Here is a 24,944-nt window from a genome sequence, read left to right as displayed (position 1 = left end):
AAGGGCAAGGGCAGTATGGAGCAGATGCTGTCATCATTCAAAGCTATAGTCAGCTGGGGGGGATGGGAACCTATTGATTTAAATGGATTTTATGCTCTACAAGAAGAGAGGGAAAGTGACTGCTGTCTGACCTCAAGGTCTCAGCAAGGTCCCTGTGGAATACCCAAACTCCATACCATTCAGTGAACTGTACCAGAGCCAGGGCTATTAAGCTGAGTGGGGATGTGTGTGTGTGAAATTTTTAGCCTTATCACTAACAGCTATTGCCTCTGGAGTCCAAGTTCTTGGCCTCAGTCCCAGTGGGGGAACATCTATCAGCAAGGTGGCTATGTAAAATAAAACCCCGTGAAAGCATCCACTCTGAATTCTCATCTTCTACATCTCCAATCCCAACTACCACCACATTCCAGATGGCACTTATTGGTAAACCTTTAGCAAACAGACTCTTCAGCACTCAATGTAACAGCACTGGTAACATTTGAAACCCAACTCCAGGCTGGGGTGGCTGTTGCTTAGATTATGGTTGGGGTTGAGATAGAGGTGTGTATATTCACTATCACTAAATATAGATGTGGATTAAAACCAGCCCCACCCTCTTTTCTCTAGACTAATTGCAGTAACTCATCTCATTGCTTATCAACTTTCATTGAGCTGCCTTCTTCAGGGCTGCAGGGAAAATGACAGAAGCAGTTAAAGCCTTGAAATGAATGGGGCCATCCATCAATCTCAGAACCCTCTCCTGGAAGACGCTGAGGAGGCAGATCTCTGTTCCCAATTCTGAGTCCACCAAGCTAAAGAAAATGCCACCTCTGATCAGCTTTTTATCATATTCTGTACACTGGATAAAATATTTTAGAACTGCGGTATGTCCTTCATACATCTCAATTATAGTTGGTAGATCCATGAAACTACCACAGTCTTGGACTGACTCTTCATAGAATTCTTATTCATTGATTGCTTAGCCCCAGTGAGTTCACAATACCAGCCCAGGAATCAGATAGCTCAGTATAGTACATTCCATTAGGTACAGTAGGCAAAGTGCCTAAGCTCCATGGTACTTTTATGGGCTAACAAGAAAAATAATTTCTTCCAAAATCAGAAGCAAACTTTTAGGTTGATGAAAATGTTTAAATATATATTAATATATTCCTCTTTATACCAACATGGTGGTATTTTTTTTTTTCTGTAGTGGAGGAAGAGATCCACAAAGGCAAAAGTGCCCAAGGCCCACAAAAAGCATAATGCATTCCAAAGTATATCAACTCTTACTGAAGATCCAAAATCTAAAGGGGAGGATGGCACACTAGGGAACTCACACTTCTTTTAATCAGAGAAATCTGGGAAAACACAAACATTCATTCCCAGTGGGTGACAAGTCAAACACTTGAAACTCCAAGCAAGGCAAGGCTCCATCCTCTTTGCAAACAGCAAGAGGAAGTTCACCTATCAACTGCCATATTAAATAAACTGTGGAGGCAAATACTGCCAGAGGGAAGCGTTTTATCAAGGCTGTAATGTCTCTGGTGAGTAAGACCAGAAATGTCCTGACATATAAATATTTATATATGACTTCATCAGATGAGACAGCCAATACTTAAAAGAAACAGGGGCACAGTGTGTGTATGCAGACACAAAGAGACTTCGGGAGGTACTGGTCTCTGGCTCAAAACCTCTTTTAAAGGATATTATCATGCTGGGTGAGCCATTCAGACCCCTAGGGTCTGCCAAATTGTTGCCAGCTGGAGAAGCGTGGGCTTGGTGCAATAGAAAGTGTACAGTCTATTTAAATGGTAAGCACTACTTATGGAAGTTAAATCTAATTAGTAAACCTGACCGATTCCTCCAGTGAGAGTCTGCAGCATGGTAGAGTGGAAGGAGTGCTGGTTTGTATAGGACTAAATCTATTGTGAAAGTTCTAAACCTGGCAATTGTTGTTGCTGTGTTTAGAGGATCCAGATTAAATGCCTATGATCAAAAAGATTTTCGTAACCTCTTACAACTTTCGGAGACTCTTGAAACATCCTCTAGAAAAATTGCTCCTTTTGTTCAGTTTCTCCTTTTCCTTCTAGAGTCTCTATCAGAAATAAATGCTCTCAAGCCCTGCCCTGACCATGGGTGATACTGTTACCTTTGCAGTGACTGCTGGTCCTTTATCTACAAAGGCCTTCTTACTCTAGTTTATAAATCCTGTCAAAATGCAATAGTGCCTGTTTTCTTTCAATTTAATTATTCCTCTGGGCCTTGAAGGTTTTTCCTTTTCAAGATTCTCTAATTAAAATGCAAATAAATACCTGAAGCAGAGGCCAATGATTCCCAGAGTGCATTCTACCATATGGTCATAGTTTTTTCAAGGTTTAGTGTTCAAGCAAGTTTGGGGAATACTGGCCTCAACAAAATCAAGGAATTTTCTTTCTAGAGGACTGCTGCGAGTCTTTTTCCAAGAGGAGGATATACTCTTCAATGTTACTAAATTTATTTGACAAAGAATATTTGATCAGACTAGTGCTACATATAACATAATTAGGGAAATGTGCTCTAAATCGACAGGAGTGAACATAGTGAGGATTGATTTGTTAGAGCCTTACCAACTGAATCTGTGAGCTGTGATCCGGGCTCTGAGAAAAGCAGACACAGAAAAACTCTGATCTTGGTATAGGGCTTTAAGTGATAACACAGGACAAGTGCACAATTGGACTAATGTCTAGCTCTGTATGTTAAAGTTCATACCTGGCATAAGTTAGATGGGAAAGGCATTTTAGCTACCAATCATATATAACACAAGACCTAGCAAAAAGAAAATGGGACACCAAGTTTTGCTAGATCTGGAGGTTGGGGAGTTCCCAAGAATCACCAGATCCTATAGCCTGACCCAGTCATGACTCCATTCGCCTACTCACTTTTGAGGGTCTTCCTGACCCAGGTCTTACCTTCTGTTCTACTAGAGAATTTTGCTACCTGTTTCCAGCTATCATAACCATCCAAATCACGTGGATTTGATTTACTCTCCTAAATCTTATCTGAAATAAATTGTGTCTGCTACATTTGACACAGCTGTCCACTCCTACCTCTTAGCCTCTCTGGACACTTCTTCAGCTAGATCACCATGGTACTCTAACAATTTCTGGGCTCCTAGTTCCACCCATCCCTTTAATGCAAATGTCCCCAATGTCTTGTCCTTGGCCAATTTCTCATAATAAGTTCATCCACTTGCCTGATTTTATCTACATTATTTGACAATTACTCCCAAATCTATATCTCCAGCCCAGACCTCTCCTGAACTTCAGATCCACTATCTTCTGGAGTCCACACATAGATTGTAGCAAGACACTCTAAGTTCAATGTATCTAAACCCAACTTCTTGCCCCAGATTTCTCTACTTCAGTTGATAACCCCCCATCCACCCACATACCTTAACCATAAACCTCACAAAACCTCAGAATCAAATGAGTTCTAGTCCTTCTCCTTTGGTAGGATGACCTCCAATAGCCCTTGCCTTTGAATAATCTACTCTCCTTGAATTATTAATACAGTGAGATGCTATTCCCATGATTATGTTATGTTACATGGCAAAACGTGATTTTTCAGATGTAATTAAGGTAACTAATCAGTTGACTTTAGGTTAATCAAAGAGATTTTCCAGCTGGGACCCCATTTAATAATGTGAGCCTATTAGAAGCAGGACATTTGCTCTGGCTGGTGGCAGAAAATGAATCAAGAGAGATTATAAGCATGAAAAGAATTGGATGTACACTGTTGGCTTGAAAATGGACAGGGTCATGTGAGAAGGCTGTGAGTAGCCTCTAGAAGCCAAAAGCAGCTCCCAGCTGACAACCAGTAAGGATACGAAAACCTCAGAGTCACAGTCCCAAGGAATTGAAACCTTCCCCAAACCCAATTAAGCATGGAATTGGATTCATCCTCAGAGCTCCTGTGGGGAACCTGTGGCCTCAAGACCACATGGTCCTCCAAACCGCCAAGTGTGGCCCCTCAAATGAATCCAAACTTCACAGAATAAATCTCTTTATTAAAAGGTTTTGTTCATAAAATTTGGATTTGGTCACAAGGCTGCACTCAAGGATCCAGAAGGCCACATGTGGCCCCAAGACCACAGGTTCCCCACCTTTGGATCTGATGTTTTGACTTCAGCTTTGTGAGACCCTAAGGGAGCCCAGGCTAGCCTGCTTTAACTCTGACCTACTTAACTGTGAGATAATAAATGAGTATTGTTCTAAGCTGCTATGTTTGTGGCAATTTATTATACAGCAATCGAAAACTAATACTCATATTCAATTAAACACTAAGTTCTCCTGTTTACAAATATTTCCTGACTCTGATTTCTCCCTTTTTATCTTCACTGCCACTCCTCCTATTCCCCTTCCTGTACTGCCACATAGTGTCCTATCTGGACTCTCTACCACTTTTGTCTTCCTCAAATGCAAAACAACAGAGTGACACACCCAAACTGCGTATCTGACCATGAAGGATTTAAAATTCTTTAGTGGCTTCTCTTTCCATAGAATAATATTCAAGGCCAGGCTTGGTGGGTGCCTCACACCTGTAATGCTAGCACTCTTGGAGGCCGAGCCATATGGGTTGCCTAAGCTCAGAAGTTTGACACCAGCCTGAGCAAGAGCAAGACCTCATCTCTACTAAAAATAGAAAAACTAGCCGGGCATTATGGCAGGCACCTGTAGTCCCAGCTACTCGGGAGGCTGAGGCAAGGGGATCACTTGAGCCCAAGAGTTTGGGTTTGCTGTGAGTTATGATGCCACAGCATTCAACCCCAGGGCAACTGAGTGAGACTCTGTCTCGAAAAAAAAAAAAAAATAGGAAAGAAAGAAAGAAAAAGAAAAATATTCAAGCTCCTTAACATAGTTTGCGAAGTGATTCCTAGATCTTGCCCTTGCTGTCTTGTCTTATGGTCTGTTGTGCACTTTACCTATAATGTAGGGTTTATCAACCATTATTGACATTTGGGACCAGATAATTCCTTGTTGCGGAGGCTCTTCTGTGCATTGTAAGATGTTTAGCCACATTCCTGGCCTAGATCAACTAAATATCAGTGGCACCCTTGCCCTAACTGTGACAACCAAAAATGTCTCTAGACATTGCCAAGTTTGCCCTGGGGGACAAATTGCCCTGGTTAAGTACCACGGGGATAATAATAACAGGATTGCTGTGCTTCCCTACACCCAAGCTGGTTTCTTTTCCCTTGAGAGCTAATCTCATAAGACCTAAAGAGAGTAGAATCTGTGGTATCAAGAATAAAAGTATTCTAGGTTGAAGGAAGATGTATGAACTGGGATTCTGGAAGCCATTTTTGGTATGCGTTTTTCAAAATAAGGAACTTTAGTAATTTGGGGAGAGCCTGTCACTCCTTGGATTGGAGGTCCCTTCCATTTAGGAAGACTCTTTGATTCTGGAAGATTACAAGGCCTAAGGTAGGATGCAGATAAAAAGAAGAAAAAAAACAGTGTATGGTGCCCCGTGATTGCATTAATGTACACAGCTATGATTCGATAAAAAAGAAGAAGAAGAAGAAAAACTTCTTAGGATTTGTTCTAGCTTTAAAAATAGTAAAGGGCCCTTCATGTTTCCTCCTATATTGTTTTAGCAAATATCTATACAGAAGAAAAACTGTGGGAATTTGTTTGGAGCATCCTTGGAGTACACGTTTTATAAACATGAGTTTATAATCCTTCCCAGCACTGAAAAGAACACAAAAATTAACACAAAACACATCAAAGATCTAAATATAAAAGCCAAAGCTATAAAACTTATAAAAGAAAACATGGGAGAAAATTTTCAAGGCCATGGGTTAGATAATGAGTTTGTAGATATGGCAACAAGGCATAATGCAGAAAAGAAAAATTAATAAATTGGACTTCAAAAGAATGGAAAACTTTATCTCCTGAAAAATTAAGAAAAACCATTAAGAAAATGAAAACTGGGAGAAAAATATTTGCAAATCACATATATGACAAAGGACTTGTATCCAGGATACATACAGAACTCAATAATAAGAAGACTAACAAATAATGGGTAAAGGACCTGAATAGGCAATTTTCCAAAGAACATATAAAAATGACCAATGGGTATGTGAAAATAATCTTAACATCAGTGGTCACTAGGGACATGCAAATCAAAACCACAATAATATACCATTTTACACCCACTAGGATGACTCTAATAAAAAAAGATAGACAATATTAAGTGTTGGTGAGGATGTGGAGAAATGGAAACTCTGGTATATTGCTGATATGGACAGAAAATTGTGCAGCCACTTTGGAAAACGGTTTGACAGTTTCTTAAAATTTTCAACAGATGCATATCAAGCACTCCTAGGTATTTACTCAAGATAAGTGAAAACATACGTCCACATAAGAATCTGTCCATAAATGTTCATAGCAACATTATTCTCCACAGCCAAAATGAGGAAACAACCCAAATGTCCATCAGCAGATGAATGATTAAATATAATGTGGTATATTCATACAGGGGAATGTTATTTATCCATAAAAAAGAATTATGTACTGATACACACTACAATGTGGATGAACCTTGAAAACATTATGTGAAAGAAGCCAGGCACAAAAGACCACATATTAGATGATTCCATTTATATTAAATGTCCTGAATAGGCAAGTCTAGAAAAGCAGAAAGTAAATAAGTGACTGCCTAGGGATGGAGAGGTGGAATTGAGGGCTTGGAGGGTGATGTTTAAAGGGTATAGGGTTTCAATTTGGAGTAATGAAAATGTTCTAAAATCAATTGTGGTGATGGATGCAGAGCTCCTCGAGCATACTAAAAGCTGTTGAATTGTATACTTAAATTGGGTGAATCATATGGAATGGGGATTACGTCTCAATAAAGCTGTTTAAAACAACTGTTTTTAGAGCTAGTGCTTTTTTCTGTCACTTTGCGAGAATGACAAAAATGGAAAAGGGGAAAATAAATAAGAACAACAACAAAAAAGAAAATACGAACAAAAAGCCTGTTGTTCCAAGAGTTTTTAAGGAACAGTCTGCCTGGCAGGATAGATCAATACCCATTTGATGAGCCTCTTCAATCTTACCTGGGCAATAGCGTATGTGTCTCGTTCAAATGCTAACCACCCCCATTAGCAACAGTCCTTCCCAGCCCTGAAAAGAACACCTCTATGGTGGAATGCCTTAAAAATGGCACTGTCGAATACTTGTCATAATTTTAGCAGGCTGGCTGTTGTCTTGCTCTGTTTTGTGAGTCCTCTGCCCTCTACCCCTCATACCCTCCACAGTGGAAAGAAAAGGTCACGTCAAAATTAAAGTTTGAAAATATTTTTTGGTCGTGTCATCACAGGCAACAAAAAAGATGAGTGTAAGAACTATGCCAGTACCAGGTAGGGACCATCCTAGAAATCCGTGTATCCACCGAGGTGAGTATCTTGCACTGACGATCATAGGAGCATACAGAGGTAGAGCACATTGAAAATAGCAACTTGGTGAAAAAAAAAATGCCTAGACAGGACTAACACAGTAAATTAAGTATTATGTTATCATGAAGCGAGAGGTTCTCTTTCAGGTCTTATACTAAGGTCTCTTAAAAATCAAGATCCTGAAAAGAGACATGATTGGCCCCACATCACATAGCTAGAGAAGGACAGAATGAAGACTAGAACTTAGGCCTGTGAATCCCAGTCCAGGGCTCTTTCCACTTTGCTGTATTTTATTTTATTTATTTATTTTTTATTTTTTATTTTTTTTTGAGACAGAGCCTCAAGCTGTCACCCTGTGTAGAGTGCTATGGCAGCACAGCTCACAGCAACCCCCAACTCCTGGGCTCAAGCAATTCTCCTGCCTTCAGCCTCCAAGTAGCTGGGACTACAGGCACCTGCCACAACGCCCGGCTATTTGTTGGTTGCAGCTGTCATTGCTGTTTGGCAGGCCCAGGCTGGATTCGAACCCACCAGCTCAGGTGTATGTGGCTGGCGCCTTAGCCGCTTGAGCCACAGGCGCCCAGCCCACTTTGCTGAATTTTAGACAGCAACAGACTAGTCAGTATAAGAGATTGGAATACTATGCCAAAGCCTTTGATTGAAATGGCAAGGTCCCACCTCTATCACTGCTCAGAGGCAGGAGTGCCTCATCTGCAATAAAACCCTTAAAAGGATAAATTACTGAAGAAGTAACCGATCACAAGGCTACTCTTGCTTCTTTCTTTCTAGAAGGGCAATAGATTTGATTTTGGGCCACCTCCATCATAAGCCCCTTTTTAAAGTGCAGACTCTACCCCAACATGTGCGGAGGTAATTTGCTAACTGTCTCCTTTCGCACACCCAGCCTGGCTTTCCACCTTTGTTCTCTTTCACTTCATGCTCAAGCCAATCCTCCCAGAGCCCATCCCCAGGAATCTATGGAGGGTTGGGAAGGGAGAATTTTGATAATATAAACATCATCTTTTCAGCCTCGATTTTTCTCAAATGAAGATCAATAATAAATGACCTCCTCTTGGGGCATAATTTATGGCCACCTGACCTTTTCTATTGAGTCCAATGTTGACTGACAGGGTCATAACCCTAGAAGGATAGAGAGGTTGGCTCTGTAAGAGCTGGATGCCAAGGAATACAAATAATGTCAGGTGCGACTAGATAGGGCAGAGAAAACAGGAGAGAGAAAAACTGGCTACGTAGGCAAAAGAAATACACATCTACCTTGGGAAATGCAGTCGATATTTTGAAGGTCAAATCTAACCTGTCTTCCTACACCTACTGAAACTTCCTTTGTGCTCACACCATCCAATTATTTTGTACAGCAAAACAGAAGGGGCAAGGATTCCCTAGAATACTTCGCAGCAATTCAAACATCCTTGATACTCTCATCTGCCTATTATTCTTCAAACATTTCCTTAAAACTCCTGTTCTAGTTTTCAAGGCTATGGATAATCTTGGAATCAGCTTAAATCTCTTCTGTACTATTCTGAGATTTAGAATCCCTGGTCCAAGTAGTTTATCATGAAAAGATACAGACATAAACATGAAATAAATTAATTCAGTTGAAAATTGGTCTCACAAAGCTAACACAAGTACTGAGGGCCATACTTATGCCTCAAGCATGTATCTGGAGGCAATAGTAAATCTTTTCTCGCCCAGATCCTGGGCGTAGACAAAACTGAACCTAGAGATGCTAATCAGTGTAGCATGAAAATGGATGGTGTGAGGACCAGCTGCACCCCTGTATATGATGCCAAAAAGCTGTAAGTCTATTATTAAAATCTCTGCAATTGATTTTAAAGCTAGATCATGCATCTGTTGAACCTCTACAATCATGTGGACAAAAAATTTGCATTCCAGTTCTTATGTATCCATGACCTGTATTATGAAGGTCAGTGTGGGCTTGATTATGGAAATTAATAGTTGGATATGTCAACACTCTATAACCACTCTAGCTGCCAAGGTATCAAAAGAACAGCCTCACCCGCAGGTGAACTGATATGTATCTCCATCCAACATTTGTCTTGTCCTCTTTGGCCTCCTAGGAATCCATCGCCACCCTTGGAAGTAACCACAGCCCTACCAACTACTAATTCCATTAGCAACTTCTTATTGAGGTGAGAAATCGATTGGGATCTCTTCCTACTAGTGATGGTTAGCTTTCCTGTCTACACAGACCACAAATTTTTCAGAGTCAAGAGGTTAGTTTCTATACCTCTATACCAGTTTTCTATACCAGCAAAACGTAAGCCCTAAAAAGATCAAGGATTCCAAAAGCACATCCAAACAAAATAAAAACAGAGAAAAATGAGAGCCATGTCTGCAGATTGCTTGTCAATCAGTGTAAAGCAATCAGTCAAATGGTACACATGATTATAGGAGCAACAATAACTTTGGTGTAATTAACTGGGCACTTTTAGCCAATCATTATGAATTCATTGTGAATGAAGGGGCAAAACCACTTGATTTGGTCAATCAGTTTGGCGTCCAGTTAGAGCATACACTGAAATCAAGTGAGGGCCTTGATTTCATGAATAAAACATTCTATAATAAATAGCCTTAACCGTACTTTGTACTTTCAAATTTAGTGCCTAGTGCCACATATAGCCAAAGGCAGACATTGGAATCTCAGCCAAGCAAACCAAGCCATTGCAATGCATGTGTCTTCAGCCTCCAAACAGAAAAATCATATTTCCCAAGTAGTAATCATACCCACCAATAATCAAAGTGACTGACAGGTATTAACATTAGAGTCGTCATCACTAGAATCAGGAAACAAGCTGAGCTCTAAAATTTTGAACTGGGCTCTAACTTTCTGTATCCTCAGCACCTACTGTGTAATTAGTAGGTTTGTCCATGCCCTCCCAAATTTTGTTATTTTATGTCATTGCTGTAACAACACAACAACATTTGATTTGTGGATTACCCTGTGCTACCAATCTTACCATTAAAGTTTGGGTGTGCAGTTCCTACTCATTCAGTATTTTCTGTAAATAGTTATTTTCTAGAATGCTCTGTGCATGTTTGTGTTCATGTATATATGTGTGTGTGTATGTGTTTATGTATTTCATTTTTAAAAGTTTGTGTTTAAATAAGATTGGGAATTCCTGGATCTAACTAAATGGGGTTTCTTGCTAAGACTTCTCAAACCAGTCAACATACCAATGAGCACTATGAATGTCTAAGAAAGGCATACAATTTGTGGCATTTTACAACCTTATAGGACCATAGAAAACTTCTTTGGAGAGCTGGGGTGGAACAATGGGGACATTTCCTCTTAAAATATACTTTGGAAAATATTGCTTTAAATATCTACCTTGAGTATCTTCCAAGTAAAATACTAGATAAAAGCCATTTGAATGGAAGGAATATATACTCCTTTGGAAGCCTCCTATCTCCAGTAGACCTAAAAACAGTATCTGGGGCACTGAAAGAAGAGGGTTTCTCTAAATATCTACCTGGATCACGTGACAATCTCTCTATGTCACTTCATTCAATCAACAAACATTTATAGAGCATCCACAATGCATCAGGAGTTGAGTATTAATAACAAAAAAGAGTTATGTCTCTTTTAATTCTGGTGAAAACAAATTTTCAATAACAAAGTTACAGTTGAACCAGGTCCTAAAAGATGACCTCTATGGGTCAAGGTTGACAGAAGCAGACCTTTGAAAGAGAAGGAACTGTATATACAGACACCTGAAAGGGAATCGTTCTGCTCCATTGAGCATCGCTTCATTTCTTTACATACATGTTATATCATAGGCTGCTATTTTGTAACATGTTCCCCAAAGAAATGGAAACTGATGTTTGAAGGAGTTGGAGAGAGTTTGCCATGCTGCAAGGCCTGCTGTACAATAATCCATTCATCACTGGACTAGAGCTTGCTTACCTGGGACATGGAGGGGCCCCTTTATATATTACTAGAAACAGTAACAGAATGCCAAGGAATGTTATATCTCCACAAAAATGTTGAAAATGTGTAATAAGAATGATGGAAGCAAAGAGAATTAACATTTATTAATATATTTATGTTAATTGCCATAAATCTCATTTAATGATACATTGCATGCATATATGTGCATGTTTAAATTCACTGAGTGTTTTTTCATATCCATTATTTCATTTGATCCCTCACAAGAATCCTGTGAACATGAGCAAGGCAGGTGTGATCAGTCCCTTTGCACAAATGAGCAGGGTGGAGTTCAGGATTGTTAAGTGATTAGTCCAAAATCATGTGGGAAGTGCCAATATCAAAACTAGAAGCCAGAGATTCTGAATCTCAGTCTTATGACCCTGATTTGTAATTTTCCTGTATTACTTCAAGAGGCTGAGAGTATAGGGAAGCAGACTTACACCTAATTAATATAAAGAAAATCTTTCGGCGGCACCTGTGACTCCATGAGTAGGGCACAGGCCCCCTATACTGAGGGTGGCGGGTTCAAACCCAGCCCTGGCCGAACTGCAACAAAAAAATAGCGGGGTGTTGTGGTGAGCACCTGTAGTACCAGCTACTTGGGAAGCTGAGGCAAGAGAATCGCCTAAGCCCAGGAACTGGGGTTATTGTGAGCTGTGTGACGCCACAGCACTCTATTAAAGGCGATAAAGTGAGACTCTGTCTCTACAAAAAAAAAAAAAAGAAAATCTTTCTAAAAATCATAGCTGTTAAATCGATCTTGGAATAGGTTATCTTATGATATAGTTGTAGAGCTCACTCTTAACTCTGAGATCTAATGAATCTAAAATCCCCAGGTCTTATTTCTCTAAGTTGATGCTTTGGCAACTATTCCTATATCTAGGCAGATCCTGTTTATTATATACTTGGTGTTCAGAAGACAGATACTCTTAGAGAAATGCTTAGGAGTTGGAAGCTTTCCATATAACACAGGTAAACCCATTGCTTTGGTACCACAAACACAAGTCAGATATAACTAGTGCCCCCATGTATCTCTCAGATCACAAAATTATGGGAAACAGAAGCCACAAATGTATCACAATTTCCAAGCATATAATATATGAGTGAGTTTTCCCTGAAATTTAAACACTTGAAGCACGCACACATTATATATCAGAAATTATGGAAGGCGGCATAGTTCTGCATTTGGACACTTGTCAGTCATTTTGATGTATAGCAAATTTTCTTTTTCAGAATCTATATAATTGTTTAAACACCAAAGATATTTTAAGAGGTCAAATGTAGAATGTATGAATTGATAGAATGTAGAATGTATGAAATGATTATAATCCCCACTTATCTTACTGATGGGAGACCAGGATTCTCCTTATTGACAATGGAACCAGCCACTGTTCCAATTCCCTTGGAACATTTTTGTTGTATATTTACAGCCCCCTATGCTCAAGAGAATGGTGCATCTGTCTTATGGAGACGCCTGGCTGCATTCTTTCCCAGATATTAATATAGGTGGCACTTTAGTAGCATAACCAATGACATGAAGAACCTGATTTGGAGGGGAACAGATGGCAGTATCTTTCTTAGGCTAATTTTAGGATCCTGAAATAGTCCCTTTCTCACACAAACCATCAGTGAAACCAAATTAAGATAGCTATGTCACATGGGAAAGAAAGAGAACAAATACGGTTTAGTGTGAGGCAATGACAAGGAGCCAGAGGCTTCAGTGCTTCCCCCACAGCTGACTTCTTTATAGCATATAAAGGTCACTACAACTTCCTTTCATCAGAATGGATGCTAAATACCAATGGGAGGGTGTCTAAGAGGAAGCAAATGGGCAAATCTCACTTTTAGCCACATGTATTGAAAAATCAAGGTCGCGGGCGGCGCCTGTGGCTCAGTCGGTAAGGCGCTGGCCCCATATACCGAGGGTGGCGGGTTCAAACCCGGCCTCGGCTGAACTGCAACCAAAAAATAGCTGGGTGCTGTGGCGGGCGCCTGTAGTCCCAGCTACTCGGGAGGCTGAGGCAAGAGAATCGCTTAAGCCCAGGAGTTGGAGGTTGCTGTGAGCTGTGTGAGGCCACGGCACTCTACCGAGGGCCATAAAGTGAGACTCTGTCTCTACAAAAAAAAAAAAAAAAAAAGAAAAATCAAGGTCGCATCATGTAATAGATAAATTCATATTCATAAGAATTTGCAGGACCTAGATTCTCATACATCTTTTCTTAGCAGATGAGGAAGCTGAGGCTAAGTGACCATTCTACTTGGTAAATCAGGAGCAGGTTGAATTTCAGAGCCTCAGATTCCTCATACAGTGTTTTGCCTGCTGAGAAGACCTTTCCTCCAAATGAAGCCTGTAACGTTAGGTAGGGATGATGTGATATGGTGAAATGATGTCTCAAGTAGAAATGATGTCTTAGGTATAAGATGGTCATGGAAGGATTCAGAAAAAAATAAGAAGAGTATTTTGAAAAAGTACCTACCTGTTTTCCATCGAGAGTATAGAGTTTTTTGACAACACCGGTCTCCAGTTTGATGGCTTCAGTGATATCAGTAAGAACTTGCTCAAATGAGTGGGCTGTCTTCTTATTCAGAAGCACACGCACTGCCTTCCGAGGTTTCACCCCACTGCGGATGATGGTCACCAGCTTGGGGCGCACAAAGTCCTTATTCTCTCTGGCCTGGGCACTGTTGCTGCTAGCCAGGGACTGGGGGGCTTTCATATTGGCAGATGTCTTTACGTTGACGGACCAGTTGGGGTTGACATTCTTGGTATACTCGACTTTTTTAAAGAAGTTGTCTGAGGAACAGACATAGCTTTCCCCTAAGGGAAGAAATAAGTGGTTGGAGGATTAGTTTGAAAGCAAATATATGGACTATTCTAACAAAACTAATACACACTGACTTTGGACTAGAACTTTTGGAGAAATAGTGATAATAACCAACCTTATGTTTAATTCCTAACTGGGCTCTCGAACAAACTTGGCTCATTCAGATTCAAGAATAAGTAATGAGCAAACAATCCTTCAATATAATGCCATACCTAGTAGATGAACTCTGTAAATTAAGGGGTTTAAGGACAATAAACACATCTAAGTTAATATAACAAGTGGGGTTCTCAAGCCTGATATGGTTTTATTAGAATTTAAATGTCTATACATTCTTTTTAGTAACTTATCACAAGAATGTGAAAACGAGTAACCAATGTACTCAATACTAATATGAAACCAATATATAAACAACTACAAGTCCACATGAAAGAAACACAGTGTAGTCTAGCAAGGGGGAAGATAGAGAAAGCAGAGAGAAGGAGGGAAAAAGGAGGGCAATTGGAGGGATCTCACCTAATGTGCACAATGTGAGAGTGTTCAGCACACCCTCTGAATGAAGGGCTCAACCACAACCTGAACTTTACCTTGGAAGTGTAACCTAAACATTTATGCCCTCATATTGAGTGAAGGGCTCAACCACAACCTGAACTTTACCTTGGAAATGTAACCTAAATATTTATGCCCTCATATCAATCAGAAATTAAAAAAAAAAAAGAATTTAAATGCTTATGTTACTTTCTAGGATGTTTAACTTTTAGTGGTATTAACTGGAATATTTTTTAATTTCTCTATTTTTTTTTTTTTTTTTTTTTTTTTTGTAGAGACAGAGTCTCACTATACTGCCCTCGGGTAGAGTGCCGTGGCGTCACACGGCTCACAGCAACCTCTAACTCTTGGGCTTACGGGATTCTCTTGCCTCAGCCTCCCAAGCAGCTGGGACTACAGGCGCCCGCCACAACGCCCGGCTATTTTTTTTGTTGCAGTTTGGCCGGGGCTGGGTTTGAACCCGCCACCCTCGGCATATGGGGCCGGTGCCCTACTCACTGAGCCACAGGCGCCGCCCTTCCTGTTTGGGGACTCATAGGCCTATCCCTCTGTTATATTATGAACCAAGGAGCACTTTTAAAATTAAAACATTTTTATTCCAAGTTAAAGTCAACCAAGTAACCTTGCATATTGGGCATACAGGACATACTGGACAAGGGGCCAGATGGTCCTTTGCACAGAGTATATGGCTAAGCGGTGGAATATTGAAATGCGAAATATGTGTGTACGTGTGTTGAATGTGTATAGGTGTGTATAAGTGTGTCCTCTACTGCTTACCCTACACCCAGGTAGAGAAACTGTCTAAATGACAAACTGTACGTACATACCCCCACAGAACATTCCTTGTGTTTGGAAGTCTGTCTTTTCCTTGAAAAACACTCTTTCCTATTTCGACCACTCACCTCTCATCTCCCACCTTCCCATCTTCCCAAATGCTACACCCCATATCTATTTGGGGGGCCATCTTCACCACTGCTCACCCTCGGCTGCCACAAGTAATGAGGTGGAGACGTGAGATTACATTAGGCAGCCTGATTTATGGATTGAAATGATCTAGTATAATTTTCCCATTTACCCTGAACTAGAAGAAATGACTAATACAGCAGGAGAAATGCAGGGGTCAGAGGCAAGAGGAGGAGATTGGACACTAGGGACTAGAAGCTGGAGAAAATAGGAAGAGAGATAGGCTCAGCCTGGGGGAGAAAATATTGGAAAAGGTTGAACATGGGGAGTAAAATACATTAGCCTCAAGGTATATAGAAGTTCATCCAGAGGTTGAGCTATAGAAACAGTGTGATTTAAGCAGACTTAAGTCATCAGTAATAACCCTACATAAATAAATAAGCCGTAGCCAGCGCAAAGAAAGCATTAAAGACAATTATCATCTGATGGCTCTCCTTTGGTCTCGGCAGGAGAACCGCACAGAGACATTCCGAAACACCAGGCTGATAATTCACTCCCTCTGCAAATATTGATTGCTTCGCTAGCGCACCAAATCCTTTAAGCCATGTTAATTAATAAATTCCTCAGTCAGTGCTAAGAGGAGTTTCAGCCAGAATCTCGAGGGCATCTTTGAGGACATTTATGTGGGAGTCTGCGGAGGGGAAGGTAAGTGGCATCCAAAGCCACTTAGTCTCAGAAGCTGCTAGTGTTCTGTCTTGACAGAGGGACCAAAAGGATGGTTCGCGAGCAAGCATGGGCACTTTTTTGCACTCTGTACACACGTGGACTCCCAGAATGGAATGGTCGAAGACCCCGATCAAGAGAAACCCTGATTTCTCTGGCTTTCTTGCTAGCTAATCCAAACCAGTACAAGTGATTAGAGGCTGAGCTCTTTCATTTGCACCTTAAAAGAATGAAAGGGCCCTTTTGGTTCCTCCAGGTATTAATAGTCTATATCCTCCACACCTAAAAAATGTCCTTTGGCACTTCCCCAGCTTCGTGGGCATCTTCCAAGAGGTCTCTGCTGTGGAGTCAGATGTTTTCCATAATTTGTCATGTACTTTAAAACTCAGTCAGACAACTGGTGGTGTGGAAATGTGCAAGGCTATATATTTATGATTTCACTCAGCCAGTCTCCTCTGGAGAGTCAGCTGTGTAGCCCTATTAGGACTCTGGATTTTTTTTGCTCCCATCTCTTAAACCTCTTAAGCCTCTGAACTATGAGTATGATTAAGCACCCTGAGATGAAAATGAATCTGGTGGCAGACAGCTATAGTATCATGTGGCACCTAAGAACGTTCTAGAGGGCCCAGCCCTCAGCCACATTTATGTTGAGCACCTTCCGATGGTACCTGAATATAGAATAATGGAAAAAAGAGCAGCTGATGTGATGTCAGTCAGAAAGGGGTCTCTAACACTTCCTACTTGTGTGCCCTTGGATAAGTTTCCTCATCTCTCTTGGCTTCAGATTCTTTTCTACAAAGTGAGGGTGATAATAACCAATATACCTACCTCACGGGATTGTTGTGGGGCACAAATCAGAGGATGGATAAAGAGTACTGAGCCCACAGCATGGAATAGAGATGGTGCTGGCTAGATTCCTACCGTTACTATTAAGCTTCTCATCTGAAGGAATAGAGGACAGGACAAAAAAGAAAGAGCAAAGAGGAAAAGGAAGAAGAAAGAGCAGAGAAAAAGGAAATGAAGAGGAACAGAAGCTGAAGGAAGGAAAAGAGAAAGAAGTAAGGGCGCCCATCTAGGAGCTGAGCTGTGATCATTATATAAAATGAGCACTGCTGGGGTCCATGCTTCAAAGATAAGATTCTGCACAGCCAAGAACATAGTGAGTAAAGCAAGCAGACAGCCCTCAGAGTGGGAGAAAGTATTTGCAGGTTATATCTCCGATAAAGGTCTAACAACCAGAATCCACAGAGAGCTCAAACGTATTAACAAGAAAAGAACACATGACCCCATCTCACGGTGGGCAAGGGACTTGAAGAGAAACTTCTCTAAAGAAGACAGACGCACAATCTACAGACACATGAAAAAAAGCTCATCATCCTTAATCATCAGAGAAATGCAAATCAAAACTACTCTGAGATATCACCTAACCCCAGTAAGAGTAGCCCACATAACAAAATCCCAAAACCAGAAATGTTGGCGTGGATGTGGAGAAAAGGGCACACTTCTACACTGCTGGTGGGAATGCCCACTAATACGTTCCTTCTGGAAGGATGTTTGGAGAATACTTAGAGACCTAAAAACAGACCTGCCACTCGATCCTATAATTCCTTTACTAGGTTTATAACCAGAAGACCAAAAGTCACAATATAACAAAGACATCTGTACCAGAATGTTTATTGCAGCCCAATTCATAATTGCTAAGTCATGGAAGAAGCCCAAGTGCCCATCGACCCACGAATGGACTAGCAAATTGTGGTACATGTATACCATGGAATACTATGCAGCCTTAAAGAAAGATGGAGACTTTACCTCTTTCATGTTTACATGGATGGAGCTGGAACACATTCTTCTAAGCAAAGTATCTCAGGAATGGAAGAAAAAGTATCCAATGTACTCAGCCCTACTATGAAGCTAAATTATAGCTTTCACATGAAGACTATAACCCAACTATAGCACAAGACAATGGGGAAAGGGCCAAGGGAGGGGAAGGGAGGGGGGAGGTTAGGGTGGAGGGAGGGTAATGGGTGGGGCCACATCTATGGTGCATGTTAGAATGGGTGCAGGTGATTGCACTAATGTACACAACTATGATTTAACAATAAAAAAAGAAAAAAAATAAAAACTAAAATAAAATCATCTTTAATCCTTTCCAAAAAACATAATAAAATTTGAAGAACAAAAAAAATAAATAAAAATAAATAAAATTTATACCAGTGGAAAAGAAAAAAAAAAGATTTCCAGCTTGAGAGGGGGCTTGTAGTTGTGGTAAATGCCAAAGTTAGGAGTTTTTATGGCTGACACTCAGCAAAGCCACCACAGATGCCCACTGAGGGCAGGATGTTTATTGTGGCTCTGAGTAATGACTCAGGAATCAGACAACTTTGAGTTCAAATCTCAACCAAGTACTTGGGAGCTGTGTGACCTCAGGCAAATCACTTAATCTCTTGAGTCTCAGTTTTTCCATCAATAAATTAAAGATATTGTATTAGGTGACATCAGAGTCCATTCTAGGCCTAAAGGTCTATAAGAAGTCATAAAAAAAAAAAAATGGAGACTTTACATCTTTTGTATTTACCTGTATGGAATTGAAGCACATTCTTCTTAGTAAAGTTTTCACAAGAATGGAAATGCAAGTATCCAATGTGTGCAATAGTAATATGAAACCAATTAGATAAACAATTCCACCCCCACGTGGAGAAAAACATAATCAAATTCAAGTTGGGGGAGGAGGGAGAATGGAAAGGGCAGAGGAGGAGGGGGGATTGGTAAGCTCTCACCTAAGGCACACAATGTAAAGAGTATACAGCATACCCCTGAGTGAAGGGCTCAACTTCACCTTGAACTTCACCTAACAAATGCAAACAATGTAACCTAATCATTTGTACCCTCATATTAATCTGAAATTTTAAAAAGAAGGAATTCTTTTCTCTTTTCCATCTTAAACAGGCTTTAGGAAATAAAACTGTTATGGCGATTACCTGTTAAAGACATAAATGCTCCCCCCCACCTCCCAAGGACTCTCCACTTCTACTATGGGAAAGACATCAAATGCACTACTTTGCTAAACTAAGACTTCCTTGGTCTGATTTTGCCAACATTTTTAATGTCTGCTGCCAGAGCTCAGCGCTTCCTGCACATCCGGCTGCCTGGCGCTTGGAGCTGGGTGAGTTGTGTTGCACCTTTACACAGCTGGGTTCCCATCCTGCCACAGCTTCCAGGGGCCACTTCCCACCCGCTGAGGGCCTAGAAGGAAAGCTGGTTTCAGAGCCAAGCAAGGTGACAATGTGCTGGAATTGACAACCTGCTTTAGGGAGAGGGGGTAAGGAAATGAAGTCATGTAAGTGAAGCACAGCTGAGAGGGCAGGAATGGAACGAGCTCTGGGCTCAAGATGATCTAACGTCTACCTCTGAGGTCTCCGTTTTCAAACATATTAAATATATTTATATCTTCTCAGTGCAAAAGCACTTCTTCTGCCGAGGCTTTCTCCCCTGTCTTTCTCCTTCTCTGTCTCCAGGGCTTCCTGACTCAAAAAGGAAAATATTGAATGATACTTTACTGTATTATCATATCTATTAACAATGTATCCCTCCAAGGTGTCTTAAAATTCTTGTCTTTGGCAATGTACTTGCTTTAGTGGTTTGAGGATAAATTAGCGAGAAGGTAGTTTCATCTCATTGGAATAAATGAACTATGGCAAAGGGACTGGAGCATAGCCAGTCTCACCATACAGCTCAGATTTTCCAAGAGTGTTCGCATTGTAAATATTTTGTCCCATTGTTTGCATAGTAACACTCCAACTTGTCTCCATTTGGGTTCAAAAAAGCTGGTTAGTCATAAATGATACCCCCAAGGATTGACCTAGGGTACTCACGTACAAGGATATAGGGAAAGGACTGAACAAGATACAGGTGAAAGAGAAAGATTCTGCAACGGAAAACAAAGGAAAAACATGACAAAATGAAGCACAAAAATGGCCAATGGGTTTCATTCATGAGGGCCCACATCCTACATGGCTTCACTTATAGACCCTTAGTGTACTCAAGGAATTGTGGGAAAGCTAACATAATAACAGGTCTTCGGTCCACAGTGGTCTTGTGGATACTTTCAGGATACAGCAGCAGACAGCAGACTACAGGCACTACACAAAGGGAATGCCACAAGGCCAGATGATTGCTAACCCATTGCTTTTTATTTCATTTCTCTTTAGTAATGTGGCCATTTGGAAACATACTCTGTTTTATGCCCCGTTATTCCTTTAAGATATACAAAGAAAAAACCAAAACAAAGATCTGGTTTCTACATCCCTAGAAACTACCACTATAGTTAGCTGAAGGAGACCATCAATATCACCCACTCTAATACTTCCCTAGTCTAAGTGCACTTAACAATCACCAAAGGAGATTTGTAGAAACACAAATTCTGAGGCTCTAGCCCTGGGGATTCGGATTCAATAGATCTTGGGTGTGGTGCAGGAATGTATATTTTTCTAAAGCCCTGAAAGAGTTTGAAAGGCAGATAGGTTTGGGAAGCACTGGCCATTAAAAACCCTCACTAGAAAAATCACCAAGCTGTTGCCCTGGGTAGAGTTCCATGGCATCACAGCTCACAGCAACCTCCAACTCCTGGGCTTAAGCCATTCTCTTGCCTCAGCCTCCCAAGTAGCTGGGATCATAGGCACCCACCACAACACCTAGCTATTTTTTGGTTGCAGTTGTCATTGTTGTTTGGCAGGCCCAGGCTGGATTTGAACCCACCAGCTCTGGTGTATGTGGCTGGCGCCTTAGCCGCTTGAGCCACAGGCGCTGAGCCCATCATCATCATTTTTACCATTACTATTTTCATATCACTAATAATAGTACCTGTAGCTATAATTTTACCTTCTCAATGTGGGTGCATATCCATTATCTAATTTTATCTTCACAACCACCCAAAGGGATAGAGAAGGCAGGTCTTCCTGTTCTCATTTTATAGTTAAAAATATTCACAAGAGACACACACAATGTGTTCTATACGTACAATGAAAGATCATAATAATATTATTATTATTCCTCAATTCAAAGGAATGGAGTTGTGATTCATGGCACAACACGGATGAAGGTTGAAAACATTTTAAGTGAAAGAAGCACAAAAGACCACATAGCGCATGAGGTTTTGATCTTTCATTCAACTTCCAAAGGTGAACAAAGCAAACTTCTGTTCTCTATCCCTAGATGAGTAATTCTAAAGGACAAAATAGGAGAGAAAATGAGCCATTTTCTTTATCCTTTTCATCCCAGTCCCCTTTCCCATGTGACTCTGTGGCAATGGGAAAAAATAGTCCCATTTCTCAACACTATTCCAGAGATACCCCTGACAGAATGGGCACTACACAGGCCTGGAAGGGCACTGAGGTCCACTGTGACTGGTAGCTGTAGATGGCATGTGAACAAAGACAACTGAGCTCTGTTCACACTCTGTGGAGCCTGAGAATTCACCAAGAAGTATGACTGCACCCAGGAGTGATAGATGAGAGTCCAATCTAGTGGAATTCAAATGGAATCAAGGGAAAAGAAAGCTGCAGTCTTTCCAAATTGCATTTACTATCTACCTATATTGAACTGAGATTGTTTATGACCAGCTCTCTTCCAATACACACATACACACACACACAGACCTAGAGAGAAAAATCAATATGTAAAAAATGGATCTGGGGGAAATCGTGCATAACACCTCTTATGTCAAAATATTCTAAGCCTTCCTCTGCGTACACTGTCATTTGATTTAGAATTCTGTCCTAGCATCATCTATTGTGGTCTTTAGAATATCATAGCTAGTGGGAATGAGGACATATCGATTCAGAGTGCTTTGTTTGCAAAAGTTATTACAGAGAAATCCCCCAAATTTGACTGAGACATGGATTTTACAGCGACAAAAGACACACACCCTAACAATTACTCTGTTGGACAGCTCCCTCTACCTACCTTCAAGTCCTCCAACTTTGGCCTGACCCTCCTTTATTTTAAGATATGTACTGGGATGGCCAATCCTTGGATGGTCAGGCAAGGCCTGGGATTAACCTCTGCCTGTCCATTTAATAACTAAACCTCCTGGGTATTGCTTCCCTTGGTTAGCTATGTAGGAAAATCTCAGACTTGAGCCCTGAGACTCAGATACAGGAACCATATGGACCCTAACTCTTAAGTGGCCCCATTGGCATGGCTGCTTGGGAAACAGCAGCTACTTGAGAGAACCGAGGGCTTGTACACGGGAAGCCCTCATGCTCCTTTGTCTAGGAACACAGAAAACTTAGAATCAGTGAAGCACAGGCAGGTTGCTCCCATACCAAGTGACTTAACGTGCTGTTTCTCCTTCCTTGTTGTCCATTTCATAATTTGGTTTTCCTAGAGATTTAAACTCACCTTTGCCTAGGGAAAGGAGGGACTGAGGTGGGAGGAGTGGATAACAGTGGAGGGTCTGGGGGAGAAACATTTTCAATATCACCACTCCTTAAGCCTGTTCTTTAAAACACTGTATTAGGTTACATTGATTACACACGTTACACTGAACAATTTGAAAGTAGGGATAGGGAAGCATCCTCAACATAATTGATTTGATAATACAGGATATTAAGAACATGACCCAAGATCTATTTTCTGAATGATTGTAAAGAAGACTTTATGGCTGAGCAAGTTCTGCTAACAGCTGGGATTTTCCCTATCTAGGAGAAGGTACACAGGTTGTCAAGATTTTCAGCATCTATTCAGAAAATCTAGTTGCAATACCAAAATCTGGAGAGGATTGAAAGGGATTTAGGTACAGAGAGTCAGTTCCTATTCTAACAGGAATGGTCTTTGTTAAAATACCATACATACCTACAGCTTTCTTTGGTATGTCTCCCAATGACCTCAGCCCTAGGGACACACCCTGAAGTGGGCTTTTTAGAAGCAACAGCTGAGCAGTGACCACTTACCTAAAAGAATAATCCTGTGCAAATATGTCCAGGAAGTCCTGTTCTTAGGGTGCATGTCGCTAATGAGTTGCAATTCACAAACAATTTCTCAGCAGTTGAAAGGAAATTTGGACATTGTATTTTCTCTGTTAACCTGGCCAAATGTTTGTCCTCGTTTGGTTTTTACGCTCTCCCTCGGTAATGCTACTCAGAGTTAATTATGAATAAGATCTAGAGTAAATGCCACAATTAAGATTTCCTTTTGTATACGCTGGCAGATAAACACAATGCATTATCATCACCCTCTACACTTCAACCCCAGCAGAGACTGAAGGCCGTGAAGGGTGATGGCTAATGGTTCAGTTGATGCCTACAGAATAAAAAATCTGGGCATTAATCAACCCAGCGCTTTGAGAAATACATTGCCTAATTTCTTTCAATGCAACCCACGAATGTAACCATCACCAGTGATGCCACCTCCCACCAAGGGCCACCACCCATTACTTGAATTACCTTCCTCCAGTTCATCCATGCTTCCGATCTTTCTGGATCCGTCAATGGTGTAAATGTAACGCACTCCCTGAGGCAGGTTGATGTTGTCAGACAGAGATCGAGTCAGGTCAGCCAGCAAAGCATCAAAGCTGCGAAAACGGTCAGAGGACACAGCGTACACAATCCCCTTGAAGTAGCGGTCCCCATTGCGGTAGAAACGTACCTTCTTGGCTTTTTTCTCGTTGCTGAGTGCCTGCAAGGTTCGGGTTCGGTAGAAGCTACAGTGGGCACTGTGAGTGGGGCTAGGCAGCCCATTCATCCGGGAGCCACGCATGTTCCTGGATGCCTTATCTCTTTCGTCAAAGTGTCCAAAATCAAGTTCCATATTTTGGTCAAACCTCAGAGACCTGAGTGTTGAAAAAAGGGATGGGGGTGAAGAGAGGCAAAGAAAAAAGGGATGGGGAGAAAAGAAAAAGAAAGGAATTCAAATATTAGCTGGATCCAGATCTGCAATCTGCTGCTTGCGAAAAGAACGGGTTGGAAAAAAAAAAAAAAAAGCCTGTGCCCCATCTGCTGTTTGCCCCTGACCTGCAGGAATATTGATCTTAATAGAGAGAAAGGAGGGGCTGGGCGGGGGTGCTGGTGCTTGTGGGGGTTGGGAGTAAGAGATAGAGAGGGAGGCACTCTTGGCACTGTTCCAAACAGAGGAGAGGGAGGGATTTTGAAATAGCTGAAAATCCTGGGACTTTCTGACAGTGGCTCCTATCAAATTGTAACTTGGGGCTAACTACATTATAACTGGCATCTGTTTCCTCACACATGCCCACATGACTAACAGTTGTAAATGAATCCATAGCCTGACAAAATTCCCCTTGAAGAGAACAGAAGGAGCTAACCAAGGTTAGCATCCCTGGCTTAGGAAGCAATCCTTGAATCCCATTACAATGACTAGGAAGAGGGGTGTTTTAATTTTATGCCAAGCCCTCTTTACTACTCTACTGTGCACACCCTCTCCCCCTAGAATAAAGTAAGATTCTCCTTTAAAGGGACAGCCTCCAGGGAATAGCCAGTGTCTTTGTGCTAGTCATCAAACCCTTTCCCCAACAAGCTGGTATAGCTATCCAACATTCACTAAGAAATAA

The 24,944-nt window shown here is 41.1% G+C and overlaps 1 protein-coding gene across 6 annotated transcripts in view; it reads right to left on the bottom strand.

The window, feature by feature from the left end:
- Positions 1-24,944, bottom strand: part of DCX (doublecortin) — a 103,981-nt gene that overhangs the window by 77,793 nt on the left and 1,244 nt on the right. For all 6 annotated transcript variants that reach the window (XM_053580550.1, XM_053580553.1, XM_053580554.1 and 3 more), the window contains exons 2-3: positions 23,824-24,209; positions 13,862-14,202 (exon numbers count right to left, since the gene is read on the bottom strand). In XM_053580550.1, coding sequence (XP_053436525.1) covers positions 13,862-14,202; positions 23,824-24,187 — 705 coding nt within the window. In that variant the 5' untranslated portion in view covers positions 24,188-24,209. The remainder of the gene's footprint in view (positions 1-13,861; positions 14,203-23,823; positions 24,210-24,944) is intronic.

The sequence above is a fragment of the Nycticebus coucang genome, chromosome X, assembly GCF_027406575.1.
Source record: "Nycticebus coucang isolate mNycCou1 chromosome X, mNycCou1.pri, whole genome shotgun sequence".
In the NCBI taxonomy this organism is placed as follows: domain Eukaryota; kingdom Metazoa; phylum Chordata; class Mammalia; order Primates; family Lorisidae; genus Nycticebus; species Nycticebus coucang.
This window is presented reverse-complemented; position numbering and strand designations above follow the sequence as displayed.